The sequence below is a fragment of the Camelina sativa genome, chromosome 4, assembly GCF_000633955.1.
Source record: "Camelina sativa cultivar DH55 chromosome 4, Cs, whole genome shotgun sequence".
NCBI classification, from domain to species: domain Eukaryota; kingdom Viridiplantae; phylum Streptophyta; class Magnoliopsida; order Brassicales; family Brassicaceae; genus Camelina; species Camelina sativa.
Window position 1 is genome coordinate 23481228 of NC_025688.1, and position 19652 is coordinate 23500879.

At 37.6% G+C, this 19652-nt stretch overlaps 2 protein-coding genes across 4 annotated transcripts; both read left to right on the forward strand.

Annotated features, from left to right (window-relative positions):
• On the forward strand, window positions 439-7036 carry LOC104782058 (ABC transporter G family member 34). Its single transcript, XM_010506882.2, has 20 exons — window positions 439-972; window positions 1095-1215; window positions 1527-1615; window positions 1696-1780; window positions 1867-2157; window positions 2234-2324; window positions 2435-3335; window positions 3439-3599; window positions 3724-3827; window positions 3907-4072; window positions 4165-4239; window positions 4316-4425; window positions 4505-4837; window positions 4938-5228; window positions 5302-5385; window positions 5477-5610; window positions 5689-5916; window positions 6006-6177; window positions 6254-6508; window positions 6596-7036. Exons 1-20 carry the CDS (start codon window positions 581-583, stop codon window positions 6863-6865), a joined length of 4353 nt encoding a protein of 1450 aa, XP_010505184.1. The 5' UTR covers window positions 439-580; the 3' UTR covers window positions 6866-7036.
• Window positions 11573-19339, forward strand: LOC104782057 (ABC transporter G family member 34). 3 transcript variants are annotated; one of them, XM_010506880.2, is made up of 21 exons: window positions 11578-11833; window positions 12142-12422; window positions 12554-12674; window positions 13169-13257; window positions 13359-13443; window positions 13530-13820; window positions 13897-13987; window positions 14086-14986; window positions 15091-15251; window positions 15473-15576; window positions 15659-15824; window positions 15917-15991; window positions 16064-16164; window positions 16251-16583; window positions 16676-16966; window positions 17040-17123; window positions 17787-17920; window positions 17999-18226; window positions 18310-18481; window positions 18576-18830; window positions 18924-19339. In XM_010506880.2, exons 1-21 carry the CDS (start codon window positions 11723-11725, stop codon window positions 19191-19193), a joined length of 4344 nt encoding a protein of 1447 aa, XP_010505182.1. In that variant the 5' UTR covers window positions 11578-11722; the 3' UTR covers window positions 19194-19339. The 3 variants fall into 3 exon arrangements, with proteins under 3 accessions (XP_019100462.1, XP_010505181.1, XP_010505182.1); XM_019244917.1 differs by having other exon boundaries at window positions 11573-11864; window positions 12173-12422; window positions 15917-16164; window positions 18924-19193; XM_010506879.2 differs by having other exon boundaries at window positions 11577-11833; window positions 15917-16164.

The following is a 19652-nucleotide window of genomic DNA, read 5'->3' on the forward strand; positions in this document are numbered from 1 at the left end:
AAATAATGAGATTGTGATATGTCTGCAATATATAATTCATTTGACAATATCTAATTTTTTTTTTCAAAAAAAAAAAAAAACACCAAAAGATGTTTTAATTTGAAATAGCTGAATTTTTACCTCTTTGAATCATATTAATTAAAAAAAAATAATAATCGCACACTAATTAAGGAAGAATATATGATTTTTGTTTGACCTCTTATTAATATACAGCATAATATTTCCATTGGTCCACACTTTTAATAAAATTGTAAAATTAAAATTAGAAATTTTACCAAATATGTACAAAAAATACAAAATAAAATAAATCTTAAATTTCAAAATATGCTTAATATGAAATATAGGGAGTATTAGACGTATTAGACATATTAAAGTGTAAATATTAAAAAAAAAAAAACAAAAAAGAAAACAAATATTTTGTCACTGGGAGCCTTAACCCCGCCTCTTCTTCTTCCCTTCTTCCCACCTACAAAGTCTCTCTCTCTCTCTCTCTTCTTTAAATGGTCGCCGGGAACGACTCGACCTGAGATTCAAATCTCGACTTCCATAATCCGCCTCCTTTCATCCTTCCGAACAAACGATGCTAGGACGAGACGAGGATCTTGTCCGAACAATGAGCGGGAGAGGTGGGAGTTTAGCCTCCACAAGTCAGCGGAGTTTAGCCGGCGCTGCTTCAAGAAGCTTCAGAGACGTGTTCGCGCCCCCTACCGACGACGTGTTTGGTCGGAGCGAACGGAGAGAGGAAGATGACGTGGAGCTCCGGTGGGCGGCGCTCGAGAGGTTACCGACTTACGATCGGTTAAGGAAAGGTATGCTTCCGCAGACGACGGTCAACGGTAAGGTTGGGCTTGAAGAAGTCGACCTGACGAATCTTGCACCTAAAGAGAAGAAACATCTTATGGAAATGATTTTGAAGTTCGTCGAAGAAGATAACGAAAAGTTTCTCCGGCGATTGAGAGAAAGAACTGACAGGTTTTACTTATGTTTTTTTTCAGACATGAACTCAAAACTTTTTGCCTTTTGTCTTTTTTTTTGTTTACTTTCAATTTCGTTATTTTGATTTTAATTTTTGATTGGCGGAAAACAATAAACAGAGTGGGAATTGAAGTACCGAAGATTGAAGTAAGGTATGAGAATGTTTCAGTTGAAGGAGATGTTCGTAGTGCAAGCAGAGCTCTTCCTACTCTCTTCAACGTCACTTTGAATACCATCGAGGTTCGTTTTTTTTTTTTTTATGTGTGGTAACTTTGTTCTGTTCCATGATGTCGTTGGGAAAACAAGATCTAAAAAGTTTCAGAATATAAATATACCTAACTTTACGGCTTTTTCTGCGTCATGCCATTAATATTTTATTTTGTTTGGGATGTAGTCTTGTTGGTCCAAAACTAGATATCTTTAAAATGTCAATCTCTATGTGTGTAAATGTAAAAATTATGTGAAACTGATGATGATTGGGGTAACTTTCACATGTTGTGGTTGTTGAACTCTTGATTTACTTAAGATTCTTCTGTTATTTGTTAAATTAGAGCATTCTTGGATTATTCCACCTCCTACCGTCTAAGAAGAAGAAGATTCAGATACTTAAAGGAATCAGTGGCATTATCAAACCATCAAGGTAATTAAAGTGAACGTTACAATGGTCTTTTGCTATATTATATCTCGGATAATATAAGTGACTGTGAGTAACATTTTCAGGATGACCTTATTACTTGGTCCACCAAGTTCAGGGAAAACAACTTTGTTACAAGCTTTGGCTGGGAAGCTTGATGACACCCTTCAGGTTGGTTGTCTATTTTTGTTATGTATATTTATGTGCTCTTACAAAGCTTCTGGTTGAGTTAACATTTCCTGGTTCATGACAAACAGATGTCTGGGAGGATAACTTACTGCGGTCACGAGTTTCGCGAGTTTGTTCCTCAGAAGACTTGTGCCTACATTAGTCAACATGACCTTCACTTTGGAGAGATGACTGTGAGAGAGACACTTGATTTTTCGGGGCGATGTCTAGGTGTTGGTACTCGGTACCAGCTGCTTACTGAGCTCTCAAGGAGAGAAAGAGAAGCGGGAATAAAGCCAGACCCTGAGATTGATGCATTCATGAAATCCATTTCTATATCAGGGCAAGAAACTAGTTTGGTTACAGACTACGTTCTTAAGGTACAGATTTTTTGCTTTGGTCTCTCTTCCTAACAAACAACATTTGGGCTTATCCTTGGTTAATGGCACATGACAGATACTTGGTCTCGACATCTGTGCTGACGTACTTGCTGGAGATGTGATGAGACGAGGTATTTCTGGTGGACAGCGGAAGCGCTTAACAACAGGTAAAAAATTTTGAGTATTGCATATGTTCACTTTCATCTTGCCATGTTTACATTACAGTAATAAAAGCAGATGTGTTCTTAAACTCCAATGACCCTTGTCTAAACTGCAGGAGAGATGTTGGTTGGACCGGCCACAGCTCTTTTCATGGATGAAATATCAACAGGGTTGGATAGTTCCACAACATTCCAAATCTGCAAGTTCATGAGGCAGTTAGTTCATATCGCAGATGTTACCATGGTTATTTCGCTTCTGCAACCTGCTCCCGAGACGTTTGAGCTTTTCGACGACATTATCCTGCTGTCAGAGGGGCACATTGTCTACCAGGGGGCCCGAGACAACGTTCTTGAGTTCTTTGAGTACATGGGGTTCCAATGTCCTGAAAGGAAAGGTGTTGCAGACTTTTTGCAAGAAGTTACGTCTAGAAAGGATCAAGAGCAGTATTGGAACAGGAGAGAACAACCTTACAGATACGTCTCCGTAAGTGATTTTTCAAGCGGCTTCAATTCTTTTCACACTGGGCAACAACTTGCTTCAGAATTCAGGGTTCCTTATGACAAATCTAAAACCCATCCTGCTGCACTGGTGACACAAAAGTATGGTATATCAAACAAGGAGCTGTTCAAGGCATGTTTTGATAGAGAATGGTTGCTTATGAAACGCAACTCCTTTGTGTATGTGTTCAAGACCGTCCAGATAACCATCATGTCTTTGATTGCCATGACAGTCTTTCTTAGGACAGAAATGCCTGTTGGCACGGTGCAAGATGGTCAAAAGTTTTATGGTGCTCTCTTTTTCAGCCTGGTCAATCTAATGTTTAATGGTATGGCTGAACTAGCATTCACAGTGATGAGGCTTCCGGTTTTTTTCAAGCAGAGGGACTTCTTGTTCTATCCTCCATGGGCTTTCGCCTTACCAGCTTTTCTGCTGAAGATTCCATTGTCTCTTATTGAATCTGTAATATGGATTGTTCTTACATACTACACTATTGGTTTTGCTCCTGCTGCTGCCAGGTACATGTTTCTAGCTTCTAGTGTTCTTGAAGACCACTAGGAACTTTCTTTATTTTTCAATTCTGTTGTCATTCCCTTGAACTAACATAACTTTTGCCATTAGGTTCTTCAAGCAGTTGTTGGCATACTTTTGTGTGAATCAGATGGCCCTTTCTTTGTTTAGATTCCTTGGAGCCCTTGGAAGAACAGAAGTAATCGCCAACTCGGGCGGGACCTTAGCATTGCTAGTCGTATTTGTTCTTGGAGGCTTCATTATTGCTAAAGGTAAGCAGATCACATTCTCATATCATATCATAGAACAAGAAAAATCTGTCTGAACTATAGAATCAAAGACTTCTTGATATCTATGAGACTGTTAAGTAATAATATTTTATATGTCTCTTCACAGATGACATACCGTCGTGGATGACTTGGGCCTATTATTTATCACCTATGATGTATGGACAGACTGCATTAGTTATGAATGAGTTTCTTGATGAGCGATGGGGCAGCGTAAGTTTTTTGATGAGCGATTTGTTTGACTATCTCTTTGGAAATTGTGATGCAAATCTGTTCTGTTTACATGATGCAGCCAAACAATGATACACGCATCGACGCGAAAACAGTTGGAGAAGTCTTGCTGAAGAGCCGAGGCTTCTTTATAGAGCCATATTGGTTTTGGATATGCATCGGGGCGCTAATTGGGTTTACTTTGTTGTTCAATCTCTTTTACATAATAGCCTTGATGTATTTAAACCGTAAGTGCTCTTATTTTTAACTTTCAGGTTATTCATAAGTTTTAACAAGAAATATTTTTTAGTTGACAAGATCTTGAATTATATTTATGTAGCTCTCGGTAACTCCAAAGCTACTGTTGTTGAAGAAGGTAAAGACAAACAGAAAGGGAGTGACCGTGGAACAGAAGGTGAAATCTTTTACCTCTTGAATTTTGTTGTTATTTTTTCGTTTTTGAATATTCTGACTTTGTGAAGAAGTTGCAGGTTCTATAGTTGAACTCACTAGTACTTCAACAAAGAGAGGAATGGTTTTACCTTTTCAACCGCTCTCTCTTGCATTTAGTCATGTGAACTACTACGTTGATATGCCTGCAGTAAGTAACTGTGTATCAAATTTACCAATTCTGTGTATCGCTTTTACAAATGCACCTAAGTTCAATTTAACTCTTGCAGGAAATGAAGGCTCAAGGAGTTGAAGGAGACCGCCTCCAGTTACTAAGAGACGTTGATGGAGCTTTCAGACCAGGCGTATTGACAGCATTGGTCGGTGTCAGTGGTGCAGGTAAGACAACCTTAATGGATGTCCTAGCCGGCAGGAAAACAGGAGGCTACGTCGAAGGGAGTATTAGCATATCCGGTTACCCAAAGAACCAAGCAACATTTGCTAGAGTCACTGGTTACTGTGAACAAAATGATATCCATTCTCCACACGTTACCGTTTTTGAATCCCTCATCTACTCAGCATGGCTTCGTCTTTCCGCTGATATAGATGCTAAAACTCGAGAGGTAAGTGTTACTGCGCATAATGTTTTAATGTCTTATAAATCACTTGCATGATTTTGTAAACTAGTAACCTTTTTTTTGGCATGTTTATTTTATTGAGTAGATGTTTGTTGAAGAAGTGATGGAGTTGGTAGAGCTTAAACCCCTTAGAAACTCCATAGTTGGCCTTCCTGGTGTAGATGGTCTTTCAACAGAACAGAGGAAAAGGCTTACTATTGCAGTTGAATTGGTAGCTAACCCATCAATAATCTTCATGGACGAGCCAACATCTGGTCTTGATGCAAGAGCTGCAGCCATTGTTATGCGTACTGTTAGGAATACCGTTGATACTGGAAGAACTGTAGTTTGTACAATTCATCAGCCTAGCATCGATATTTTCGAATCCTTCGATGAGGTATGCTTCCAACGAAATCCACTTATGAGTCCCAAAACCATGATAATTAACTACCATCTTTGGTTTATTACAGCTGCTACTGATGAAACGAGGAGGCCAAGTTATATATGCTGGAAGTCTAGGACACAACTCACAAAAACTCGTTGAATACTTTGAGGTGAATTATTGGTTGTTTTACCATCTCTTGGTCGTATGAATTTTTGATTTTTTTTTTATGGAAGTTACTGTAACTAGAACCTTACTTGCAGGGTATTGAAGGGGTTCCAAAGATCAAGGACGGATACAATCCTGCGACGTGGATGCTTGACGTCAGTACTCCTTCAATGGAGTCACAAATGAGCGTGGACTTTGCTCAAATATTTGCCAACTCCTCTCTTAATCAGTATGTCTAAGAAAAACGCTACTACTAAACGAGAGTGATTACACTGTCTTTCTAACATGAACTTGATTTTATACTCAGGAGAAATCAAGAACTCATCAAAGAGCTCAGTACTCCACCACCAGGATCTAATGATCTATACTTCCAAACCAAGTACGCGCAACCGTTTGGTACTCAAGTCAAGGCTTGCTTCTGGAAACAGTATTGGTCAAACTGGAGATATCCTCAGTATAATGCCATTCGGTTTCTCATGACAATAGTCATTGGTGTCTTGTTTGGTCTTATTTTCTGGCAAACAGGAACTAAATTGTAAGCCATTCTTTTCTCCTTTTGTTTTGTTCATTATGAAACTATTCATCTTATCAAAATGTGACGTATTCATCCAAAAACTAAAACAGAAAGAAAGAGCAAGACCTGAATAATTTCTTTGGAGCCATGTACGCTGCTGTATTGTTCCTCGGTGCCACCAATGCTGCAACAGTTCAACCTGCGATTGCCGTTGAGCGAACGGTGTTCTACCGTGAAAAAGCCGCTGGAATGTACTCTGCCATTCCCTATGCAATTTCTCAGGTACTCAACCATTCTAATAAAATTGTCTTAACATTAAATGACCACAATCAGAAGCTCAAATCTAAAAGTGGTACAGGTAGCAGTGGAAATCATGTACAACACTGTACAAACTGGACTCTACTCACTAATCCTTTATTCGATGATCGGATACGACTGGACTGTGGTCAAGTTCTTCTGGTTCTTCTACTACATGTTAACAAGCTTCATCTACTTCACCCTATACGGTATGATGCTTGTGGCCTTGACACCAAACTATCAAATAGCTGGAATCTGCATGTCCTTCTTCCTCAGTTTCTGGAATCTTTTCTCCGGTTTCCTCATTGCTAGACCGGTAAGTGAACTAAGCAACTTACATTTGAATGAACACCAATAAAAAAGTGTTTTAAGAGCTAACTAACTCGAACAACTTGTGACGCAGCTAATACCGATATGGTGGAGATGGTACTACTGGGCATCGCCTGTGGCTTGGACATTGTACGGGATCATCACATCTCAAGTAGGAGACTCGGATTCGATTGTGCACATCACTGGCGTTGGAGACACGAGCCTGAAAACGTTGCTCAAAGATGGATTTGGGTTCGAACATGACTTCTTACCAGTTGTAGCAGTTGTCCACATAGCATGGATCCTTGTTTTTCTCTTTCTCTTTGCCTATGGTATCAAGTTCCTCAACTTCCAGAAAAGGTGAAGAAACCTCTTATTAGAATTTAGATTAATTTTAGCGTTGAGAGCGTATGAATGAATTAATGTAAATTTTCTTGGTATCACATCACCTAATTATTTTATTTATTTTTCGCGTTTGGTTGGTAATAATAAGAACACAACAGTTCATGTTTACAATAAATTATCCTTGAATTCATGTTTTGTCATTTTTGGGCTTTAATAAATGAGTAACTAGCAGAGCTATCCAATAATATATATCATACGCACGTAACGTTGAAGACAAAACAATTTTTTTCTGAGTGCATCTGCTGTCCAAGGAAGATGAACGACTAACTCCAAGGAAGATGAACGACTACTTGTGATTACCTTCCCGATGAAGTCCTCCCCGCAAGACAAAATTATGTTACGATTTGGACCCGGCCCAAATCTGATATTCAAATCTCACTTTTGTTGTACCTCGTCTTACACAGCTCTGACCGTTGACATCGTATCCGCATCAATTTGAGAAAACGAAAAATATGATTATTGAGACGCAAGTACGGCTCTGAGACTGTTAACATCGTCTCCGCATCAATTTGAGATGTTAACAATTGAACTGTAAGTAGTTAATTTTACTAATTGTAAATTATAAATTTTACTAATTGTATAAAATGTATGACAATATTTTTCTTTTTCTCTATTCTTAACAAAAATAAATATAGTTAATTTAATTATCATATTAATTCATACCCTATCTCATAACTCTAAATTTTACGTACTAATTTTAATTTACAATGTACCGTAATTGTTTATCCGTTAGATTTTTGTTGTTTTGTGTTTAGCAATAAGCTCTATCACTAATGCAGTCATACTGTAGTATTACTTAACTTGTGGTGGTTTCAACGAGGTTTTTTAATTGCCAACAATTCAAGCCCATGTCAGTGATCAACGACTACATCTTTTTAATTTTTTTTTCCAAATGATTATTATTTTCTTTTAAAAAATGATTTTAGTCCTTTTCCCCATTTAATTATTCTATTAATGACAGGCAATCATCACTACGAATACACACATTCAATCAGTACGTATACTAGTTTACTACTAGGATTTTTACCCGCGTCTTGCGCCACCAAATCAAATATTAAAACAATAATTATTTAAACATTTTCAATTTTTCATTATGAAAATATTGTTAATAAAAAATAATATAAAGAAAATAAAACATAACAACCAAGTAAAAAAAAAGCAAAAAAAAAAAACAAAAAACACACAAGTTTGTTTACCAGTTCAACTAAGTCGATTTGACAAAGTCTATGTCTAGGGTCAAATTCGATCCGACAATTCACTGTTAAAGAAGATGAATCAGCTCAAAAACGAGCTTGTACAACAATGGAGTATCACAAATTTCTCTTTTTCTCTCTCTCCTTTTACAATTAGAAAATATAGAACTCATAACAGAGACAAAGAAAAGATTTTGATACTTATATGAATATCAACAAAACGGCAAACCCTCTATCGCGACTAGAGTCTTTGCTGTACTTCTTCTCTCTTTTACCGGTCCGATAACTAGTCATAACCGGAATTCAATCTAAATCTAATTTCACCAGTATAGGTAAAACCTGAATACTGAATCACAACCAAGAACCACAACACTCCACCTTGATTCATGTTTTCTTCTACTTCTAATGAATTGCACTACTTGGATGTAACCTCTAGCGGTGGCGAACTCACTGATTGCCTGAGTAGCTTTAGGAAATCCAAAGTCTCCTCAAACTTGTTCACTTGAATAACTTTTGAAGCATATCTGCAGAATTTACAGAAGTATGAATTTTATGTACCTCAATTTCACCAGCTTCAATCACGTCTCTTAGGCCTGGGCATTCGGTTTCGGTTCGGTTGGGTTCGATTTCGGTTAGTTTGGATATAGTAATATAATAACTATTTGGATATTTTAGAAATTTCAGTTCGGTTCGGTTCGGTTTCGGTTTGGTTAGTTGAAGAGATAACCATAACTAACATAAATTATATTGAAATTAACCAAATAAACCTAATATAACCAAAAATAACTAAAGATAACCGAATATAACCGAAATTAAGCAAAAATACATTAAAAAATATAAAATATGAGAAAAATACTGATCCAATTTTACAAAATAATATTTAATTTTGTAAATTCAAAATAAAAATATTTAATGTATTTAATTGTTTTGAAAGTAGGAATAATTAATATTTTAAGTTTATTTTATAGTTTTGCATGATATTAAATATATTATTTTTGGTATATTCTAGTTTTTTAGATATTTCGGTTAATCATTTAATTGTCGGTTTGGTTTGGTTCGGTTTTAGTTAGTTTAGATATATGATTTTACTAACCATTCAGTTATTTGAGGAACTTCGGTTCGGTTTCGGTTTGGTTCGGTCGGTTATTTGGTTACCGGTTATTTTTGCCCAGTCCTAACGTCTTTGATGAAATAATACTTGACTGTGATTTGCTTCGTCCTCTCGTGATATGCATTGTTCTTTGACAAACAAATTGCTGAGTGAGAATCACATTACAATGTAGCCTCCTCAGGATTAAGTTTCATATCTTCAAAAAGTCCTTTGATGCATAATGCTTCTTTCACAGCCTCAATAAGTGACATATACTCGGCTTCTGTTGATGGCAAAGCCACCACTTGCTGCAAGCTATACTTCCAGCTAACTGTGTTTCCACCCACAGTAAACACATAACCATTCAAAGATCTTCTGCAATCTAGATCTCCACCATAATCTGAATCACAGAACCCTGCACTGTGAAATCCTTTCCCTTAGTATAAACCAAATTCAAGTCTGAAGATCCCTTCAAGTATCGCATTAGTCATTTAATAGCCTCCCAATGCATTTCTCCAGGCTTACTCATACACCGACTCAAAAGTCCAATAGCATAAGCTACATCAGGTCGTGTTCCAACCATAACGTACATTATATTGCCGACAACACTTGCATATGGAACATGTTCTGTATCTACGTATTCTTTATCTGCTTTAACAGATGAAAGCTTGAAATGTCCTCCAATAGGAGTGTCCATAGAGTGTGTTGCATTCATATTGAACCGACGCAACACCTTTTCTAAGTAATTGGACTGAGACATATACAAAGTTCCATTCTTCCTATCTCTCTTAATATCAATTCCCAAGATTCTACTAGTCGCTCCTAGGTCTTTCATTTCAAACTCTGAGCTTAGAACCTCTTTAACCTTGTTGATTTCAGACATGTTTCTAGCTGCTATCACCATATCATCTACATATAATAGTAGATAGGCAAACTCTTCATGGCTTACCTCCTTCACATAGACACATGAATCATGCAGGCTCCTATTAAAACTCTGACTGAGCATAAAATCGTTAAACTTCTTATTCCACTGTCTCGGTGCCTGCTTTAAACCATAAAGTGACTTCTTTAACAAACAGACTTGATCTTTACCAGGATTTACCTTCAAAGTTTCTGGTTGTTCCATGTATAGAGGTTGATCAAGTTCTCCATGTAGAAATGATGTCTTTACATTCATCTGTTTTAGCTCCATATCTTCTTTAACAACCAAAGACATCAATACTTTGATGGAAATATGCTTCACAACTGGTGCAAATACTTCATGGTAATCAGTATCCTTTATCTGTGTGAAGCCATAGGCAACTAACCTTGCCTTGTATCTCTATGGTTCCACTCCAGGAATCCCATGCTTCTTTCTATACAACCATCTACAGCCCAGAACCTTCTCATCCTTTGATATGTCGATGATATTCCATGTTCCACTTTTAACTTGCGACTGCATTTCTTCTGATATGCCATCATTCTATTTATCTCAATCTTTACTCAACTTTGCATGTGATAACATCCTGACTCCTCTGAATCTATCTCATCTGCAACACATAGTGCAAAAGCAAATTGACTGTAATCTGTGAGTTTAGCAGGTTTAATGACTCTTATCACCCTGTCTCTTGCTAGTTTGTAATTCTCTAAGCTAATATTGTCAGGAACACCTCCTTCAGGTTTAAAATATTCCTCTTCGGAATCACTCAATACCACTGTAGCATCTCCACCTTCTGTAATCACCTCTGTATTCTTAAGAACGATATTCTTAGGCAAAGCCATAGTTTCTGAAGCTGCAGGCAAATCTTCTGTTTCATTTCGTTCAACATACAGAAACAAATCTTTTAAATAAACATTATATTTGTTGTTACAAATTCGAAAACTAAAAAAAGAAGATTTAAATTTTATCCCAATCATTTAAAAATTATATACCAAAAAACTATAACATAAATCTTCGTTTTTTTAGCTTTCAAATTTGTATTACAATATCTTAAAATATATTTGTCGATAAGGTAATAAATTATTTTTCCGTTTTTTGGTTTATCTCTATTTTAATTTCTTTTTATAAAAATAGAAAATATTTGAAAAAGTAAAGATAGGCATATTTTATTAAGAATAAAATAATTATAATAATTACTAATCTAAACTTGAGGGTGAATACGAGGCATCTTACGTTACATTTTAATATATTAGATCTAGATTAGACCCACAAGATCATTTGAAAAATAAACTAAAAAATCAAATCAACGAGAATCATGTGATCATAAATAATGAGATATGATATGTTTTAAGATGTTTTGAATAATTATTCGATAAATTTCATTAGACAACAAAAAAAAACCCAACAAATTTCAATTATTAAAGTGTAAATATTAAAAACAAATATTGTCACTGGGAGCTTTATTATTAAAAACAAATAACCCCGCCTCTACTTCTTCCCTGACCTCCAAAGTTTCTCTCTCTCTCTCTCTCTCTCTCTCTCTCTCTCCCTTAGATGGTCGCCGGAAACGGATATACCTGAGATTCAAATCTCGACTTTCATAAACCATTGAAGATGCAAGGACGAGACGAGGATCTTGTCCGAACAATGAGCGGGAGAGGTGGGAGTTTAGCCTCAAATAGTCACCGGAGTTTAGCCGAAGCTGCTTCAAGAAGCTTCAGAGAAGTGTTCGCTTCCCCGACGGACGACGTTTTTGGTCGGAGCGAACGGAGAGAGGAAGATGAGGTGGAGCTCCGGTGGGCGGCGCTCGAGAGACTACCGACTTACGATCGGTTGAGGAAAGGTATGCTGCCGCAGACGATGGTCAACGGTAAAGTTGGACTTGAAGAAGTTGACCTGACGAATCTTGCACCTAAAGAGAAGAAGCATCTTATGGATATGATTTTGAAGTTCGTCGAAGAAGATAACGAAAAGTTTCTCCGGAGATNAGTCACCGGAGTTTAGCCGAAGCTGCATCAAGAAGCTTCAGAGAAGTGTTCGCTTCCCCGACGGACGACGTTTTTGGTCGGAGCGAACGGAGAGAGGAAGATGAGGTGGAGCTCCGGTGGGCGGCGCTTGAGAGACTACCGACTTACGATCGGTTGAGGAAAGGTATGCTGCCGCAGACGATGGTCAACGGTAAAGTTGGACTTGAAGAAGTTGACCTGACGAATCTTGCACCTAAAGAGAAGAAGCATCTTATGGATATGATTTTGAAGTTCGTCGAAGAAGATAACGAAAAGTTTCTCCGGAGATTGAGAGAAAGAACTGACAGGTTTTACTTATGTTTCTTTTCAGACATATACTCAAAAAACTTTTTGTCTTTTGTCTTTTTTTTTTTTTTTNGTTTTGTCGTCAGATTTATTTATTTATTTACTATTTTTTCTTTGGCGGAAAAAAAAACAGAGTGGGAATTGAGGTTCCGAAGATTGAAGTAAGGTATGAGAATGTTTCAGTGGAAGGAGATGTTCGTAGTGCGAGCAGAGCTCTTCCTACTCTCTTCAACGTCACTTTGAATACCATCGAGGTTCGTGCTGGGTTATTTTTCTTTATGTGTGGGTAACTTGTCCTCTTCGATGATGTCGTTGGGAAAATGAGATCTACAAAGTTTCATAAAATAAAAATACCTAATCTTTTCCAAAACTTATTCTAATCTTTTTTTTTTTTTTTTTTTTTTTACCAAGGTTGCTTTCTTTATAGGTAACGTGTAATACTTCATCTTCATTTTCTAATGATATTAACATATTTACCCAAAAAAATTATATATATACCTAAATTTACTAGTACTTTTTATGGCTTGGCATCAGACATGCGCCGTATTAGGATATCCGGTTATTTCAGGATGTAGTCTTGTTGGTCTAAAATTACATATATATATATATATATATAAAATGTCAAACTTTATGTGTGAAAATTGTATGAAACTCATGATTGGGGTAACTTTCACATGTTGTAGTTGTTGACTTGTTGTTGTCGAAATCTTGCTTACTAAAAGTTTTTTTTGGTTATTTGTTAAATTAGAGCATTCTTGGATTATTCCACCTCCTGCCATCTAATAAGAAGAAGATTCAGATACTTAAATCTATCAGTGGCATTATCAAACCATCAAGGTAAATAAAGTGAATGTCACAGTGGTCTTTTGCTATATTATATCTCGGATACCTTTACATGAAAAGCTAATAATATATGTGACTATGAGTGACATTTTCAGGATGACCTTATTACTTGGTCCACCAAGTTCAGGGAAAACAACTTTGCTACAAGCTTTGGCTGGGAAGCTTGATGACACCCTCCAGGTTTGTTTTTAATTATTAGATATGTATACTTATGTCCTCTTTAAAGCTTCTGGTTGACTTAACATATCTGGTTCTACGACAAACAGATGTCTGGGAAGATAACTTACTGCGGTCACGAGTTTAGCGAATTTGTTCCTCAAAAGACTTGTGCCTACATTAGTCAGCATGACCTTCACTTCGGAGAGATGACAGTGAGAGAGACACTGGATTTTTCGGGGAGATGTCTAGGTGTTGGGACTCGGTACCAGCTGCTTACGGAGCTCTCAAGGAGGGAAAAAGAAGCTGGAATAAAGCCAGACCCTGAGATTGATGCATTCATGAAATCCATTGCGCTAGCAGGGCAAGAAACTAGTCTGGTTACAGACTACGTTCTTAAGGTACAACTTTTTTGCTTTGGTCTCTCTTTCTAACAAACAACATTTGTGCTTATCCTTGGTTAATGGCACATGAAAGATACTTGGTCTAGACATGTGTGCTGACACACTTGCTGGAGATGTGATGAGACGAGGTATTTCTGGTGGACAGAGGAAGCGTCTAACAACAGGTAAAAACTTGTGGGTTTTGCATATGTTTACATTACAATAACAGTGCATATATATATGTGTTACTTAAACTCCAATGACTCTTGTCTAAACTGAGCAGGAGAGATGTTGGTTGGACCGGCCACAGCTCTTTTCATGGATGAAATATCAACAGGGTTGGATAGTTCCACAACATTCCAAATCTGCAAGTTCATGAGGCAGTTAGTTCATATCGCGGATGTCACCATGGTTATTTCGCTTCTACAACCTGCTCCCGAGACATTTGAGCTTTTTGACGACATCATCTTGCTCTCAGAGGGTCAGATTGTCTACCAGGGGGCCCGAGACAAAGTTCTTGAGTTCTTTGAGTACATGGGGTTCCAATGTCCTGAAAGAAAAGGTGTTGCAGACTTTTTGCAAGAAGTTACGTCTAAGAAGGACCAAGAACAGTACTGGAACAGGAGAGAACAACCTTACAGCTATGTGTCCGTAAGTGATTTTTCAAGCGGCTACAATTCTTTTCAGACTGGGCAACAACTTGCTTCAGAATTCAGGGTTCCTTATGACAAAGCTAAAACCCATCCTGCTGCACTAGTGACACAGAAGTATGGTATATCAAACAAGGAGTTATTCAAGGCATGCTTTGATAGAGAATGGCTGCTTATGAAACGCAACTCCTTTGTTTATGTGTTCAAGACCGTTCAGATTACCTTCATGTCTTTGATTGCCATGTCGGTCTTTTTTAGGACAGAAATGCATGTTGGTACGGTGCAGGATGGTCAGAAGTTTTATGGTGCACTCTTTTTCAGTTTGCTCAATCTAATGTTTAATGGAATGGCTGAACTAGCATTCACAGTGATGAGGCTTCCAGTTTTCTTTAAGCAAAGGGACTTCTTGTTCTATCCTCCATGGGCTTTCGCCTTACCAGCTTTTCTTCTGAAGATCCCATTATCTCTTATTGAATCAGTAATATGGATCGTTCTTACATACTACACTATTGGTTTTGCTCCTTCTGCTTCCAGGTAATTTTGCTAGCTTCTAGTGCTAATAAAGCTACACTTACGAAACTTTCTTTATTTTTCTTCTATTTTCATTCCCTTTGAACTAACTAAACTTTTGCCATTAGGTTCTTCCGGCAGTTATTGGCATACTTTAGTGTGAATCAGATGGCCCTTTCTTTGTTTAGATTCCTTGGAGCCCTTGGAAGAACTGAAGTAGTCGCAACCTCAGTCGGGACCTTGTCATTGCTAGTCGTCTTTGTTCTTGGAGGCTTCATTGTTGCTAAAGGTCAGCAGAGATGATCCTTTTTAACGCAAAAAAAAAAAAAAGTTCAACCAGATAGTAAGACAGTTGAGTGGACACCGTAGATGTCCTTAATTACTACATATCTTGCCACAGACATATAAAAACTGTGTGATATAAGTTATTTATATTTCTTGATATAGCTTTTGGCTTCTTTCTATATGCGATTGTTAAGTAAAACATATATTTATTTTTTTCCTTCACAGATGACATCCCATCATGGATGACTTGGGCCTATTACATATCACCTATGATGTATGGACAGACTGCGTTAGTTATGAATGAATTTCTTGATGAGCGATGGGACACTGTAAGTTTACAGTACCGTCCTTGACTGGTCAACTTATATTTGTCAATCGTGATGCAAAATCTGTTCTGTTTACATGATCCAGCCAAACAATGATACACGCATTGACGCGAAAACAGTTGGAGAAGTCTTGCTGAAGAGCCGAGGCTTCTTTACAGAGCCATATTGGTTTTGGATATGTATCGGAGCGTTACTTGGATTTTCTGTGTTGTTCAATGTCTTGTACATCTTAGCCTTGACGTATTTGAACCGTAAGTGATCTTATTTTATTAACTTTCAAGTTAAATATAAGTTTGAACAAGAATCATTTTTTGTTGACAAGATCTTGAAAATATATCTGTAGCTCTCGGTGACTCAAAAGCTACAGTTGTGGAAGAAGGTAAAGAGAAACATAAAGGAAATAACCGTGGAACAGAAGGTGAAATCTTTTACCTCATTAATTCTGTAGTATCTTTTCATTTTGATTATTCTGACTCTACTAATTCTGTAGTGGAACTCACTAGTACTTCAACAAAGAGAGGAATGGTTTTACCTTTTCAACCGCTCTCTCTTGCATTTAGTCATGTGAACTACTACGTTGATATGCCTGCCGTAAGTAAATGTGTCTCATGGTTTCCAATTCTGTCTATCGCTCTTACAAATGCACCTTAAGTCTCATTCATTGTTTTATTCTGCAGGAAATGAAAGCTCAAGGAGTTGAAGGCGACCGCCTCCAGTTACTAAGAGACGTTGATGGAGCTTTCAGACCAGGCGTATTGACAGCACTGGTCGGTGTCAGTGGTGCCGGTAAGACAACCTTAATGGATGTCCTGGCTGGCAGGAAAACAGGAGGCTACATCGAAGGGACTATTAGCATATCTGGTTACCCAAAGAACCAAGCAACATTTGCTAGAGTCACTGGTTACTGTGAACAAAATGATATCCATTCTCCACATGTTACCGTTTATGAATCCCTCATTTACTCAGCATGGCTTCGTCTTTCCGCTGATATAGATGTCAAAACTCGAGAGGTAAGTGTTACTATGCATAACGTTCAATTGTTTTATGATAATCACTTGCATGAAACTGATAACCTCTTTCTCCTGTCTATGTGCTTGAATAGATGTTTGTTGAAGAAGTGATGGAGTTGGTTGAGCTCGAACCCCTTAGAAACTCTATAGTTGGTCTTCCTGGAGTAGATGGTCTTTCAACAGAACAGAGGAAAAGGCTTACTATTGCAGTTGAATTGGTAGCTAACCCGTCAATAATATTCATGGACGAGCCAACATCTGGTCTTGATGCAAGAGCTGCCGCCATCGTTATGCGTACTGTTAGGAATACCGTTGATACAGGAAGAACTGTAGTTTGTACAATTCATCAGCCTAGCATCGATATTTTTGAATCCTTCGATGAGGTATGCATCCAAAAATCCAGTTTTGAGTCCCAAAACCAGAATAAACTTACAAATCATCCTTCGTTTAATGCAGCTTTTGTTGATGAAACGAGGAGGCCAAGTTATATATGATGGAAGTCTAGGCCATCACTCACAAAAACTCGTTGAGTACTTCGAGGTGATTCATTGGTTTTNCAAAACTCGAGAGGTAAGTGTTACTATGCATAACGTTCAATTGTTTTATGATAATCACTTGCATGAAACTGATAACCTCTTTCTCCTGTCTATGTGCTTGAATAGATGTTTGTTGAAGAAGTGATGGAGTTGGTTGAGCTCGAACCCCTTAGAAACTCTATAGTTGGTCTTCCTGGAGTAGATGGTCTTTCAACAGAACAGAGGAAAAGGCTTACTATTGCAGTTGAATTGGTAGCTAACCCGTCAATAATATTCATGGACGAGCCAACATCTGGTCTTGATGCAAGAGCTGCCGCCATCGTTATGCGTACTGTTAGGAATACCGTTGATACAGGAAGAACTGTAGTTTGTACAATTCATCAGCCTAGCATCGATATTTTTGAATCCTTCGATGAGGTATGCATCCAAAAATCCAGTTTTGAGTCCCAAAACCAGAATAAACTTACAAATCATCCTTCGTTTAATGCAGCTTTTGTTGATGAAACGAGGAGGCCAAGTTATATATGATGGAAGTCTAGGCCATCACTCACAAAAACTCGTTGAGTACTTCGAGGTGATTCATTGGTTTTCTTTCCAATCTCTTGGTCATATGAATTTGTGATATCTATCAATGGAAGTAACTGTATCTAGAACCTTACTTTTGCAGGCTATTGAAGGGGTCCCGAAGATCACAGACGGATACAATCCTGCGACGTGGATGCTTGACGTTACTAGTCCTTCAATGGAGACACAACTGAGCGTGGACTTTGCTCAAATATTCGCCAAATCCTCTCTTTATCAGTACGCTTAAGAAAAACGCTACTACTATATCAGTGTTATTACAGTGTTTATCTAACATGAACTTGATGTTATACTCAGGAGGAATCAGGAACTCATCAAAGAGCTCAGTACTCCACCACCAGGATCTAATGATCTCTACTTCCAAACCAAGTACGCGCAACCGTTTGCTACTCAAATGAAGGCTTGCTTCTGGAAACAGTATTGGTCAAGCTGGAGATATCCTCAGTATAATGCCATTCGGTTTCTCATGACAATAGTCATTGGTTTCATGTTTGGTCTAATTTTCTGGCAAACAGGAACCAAAATGTAAGCCATTCTTTTCTCTTTTTCATTATTAGTCTATTCATATTATCAAAATGTGATGTATTTAATCCAAAAAAACAAAACAGAGAAAAAGAGCAAGACCTGAATAATTTCTTTGGAGCCATGTACGCTGCTGTAATGTTCCTCGGTGGCACCAACGCTTCAACAGTTCAGCCTGCGATTGCCATTGAGCGAACTGTGTTCTACCGGGAAAAAGCAGCTGGAATGTACTCTGCCATTCCCTATGCAATTTCTCAGGTACTTAACCATTCTAATAATATTTGTCTTAAGTAACGATATATGAAGCGTTTCCTAAGATATGGTTCAGAACTGAAATCTATAAATGGTGCAGGTAGCGGTGGAAATAATGTACAACATTATACAAACTGGACTCTACACGCTAATCCTTTACTCGATGATCGGATACGACTGGACTGCTGTCAAATTCTTCTGGTTTTACTTCTTCATGTTAACAAGCTTCGTTTACTTCACCTTATACGGTATGATGCTTGTGGCCTTGACACCAAACTATCAAATAGCCGGAATCTGCATGTCATTCTTCATGAGTCTCTGGAATCTTTTCTCCGGTTTCCTCATCCCTAAACCGGTAAAATGAACTAAGCAACTTACGTACACATACCAACAGAACTGTTTTAAGAGCTAAACTAAACTTAACAAAACCTTTAATTTTTGAACGCAGCTAATACCGATATGGTGGAGATGGTACTACTGGGCATCGCCCGTGGCTTGGACGTTGTACGGGATCATCACATCTCAAGTAGGAGACACAGATGCGATAGTGCGCATCAGTGGTGTTGGAGACACGAGTCTGAAAACGTTGCTCAAAGATGGATTCGGGTTTGAACATGACTTCTTACCAGTTGTAGCCGTTGTCCACATAGTATGGATCCTTGTTTTTCTCTTTGTCTTTGCTTATGGTATCAAGTTCCTCAACTTCCAAAAAAGGTGAAGAAACCGTTTTTTTTAGAATTTGGAGTTGATCATGTAAATTTGCTCTTCATGTATTATTATTACCCAATAATAACAAGACAGCTCATGTTTTGTGATAAAATTATACTATACGTTTGATATATGAAATATTTGTTCTTTCTTGGTATATTCTATATTCGCTAGCAGTGATTCTCCCTCGTCAGAAAAGATATTTGTGTGAAAAGTTTTGGGCTCGTCCCTAATCAAGAGATAAAAAGCTTTTTCTTTCAGTTACGAGTCTGAAATCTGACAAACACAATTATATTTTCCTAATCATAATGATATTTTCCTAATTAAGATTTGATTTATTTGAGGTTAAAAGAAAGCAATTATTGAGAATTTGATGATGGGTCCAATTTAAATATCTGACATAAGGACACGTGGCACGCTATACTCCGTCCCTAATGAGGCTTCATGTGATTTTTTGATTTTTTTTTTT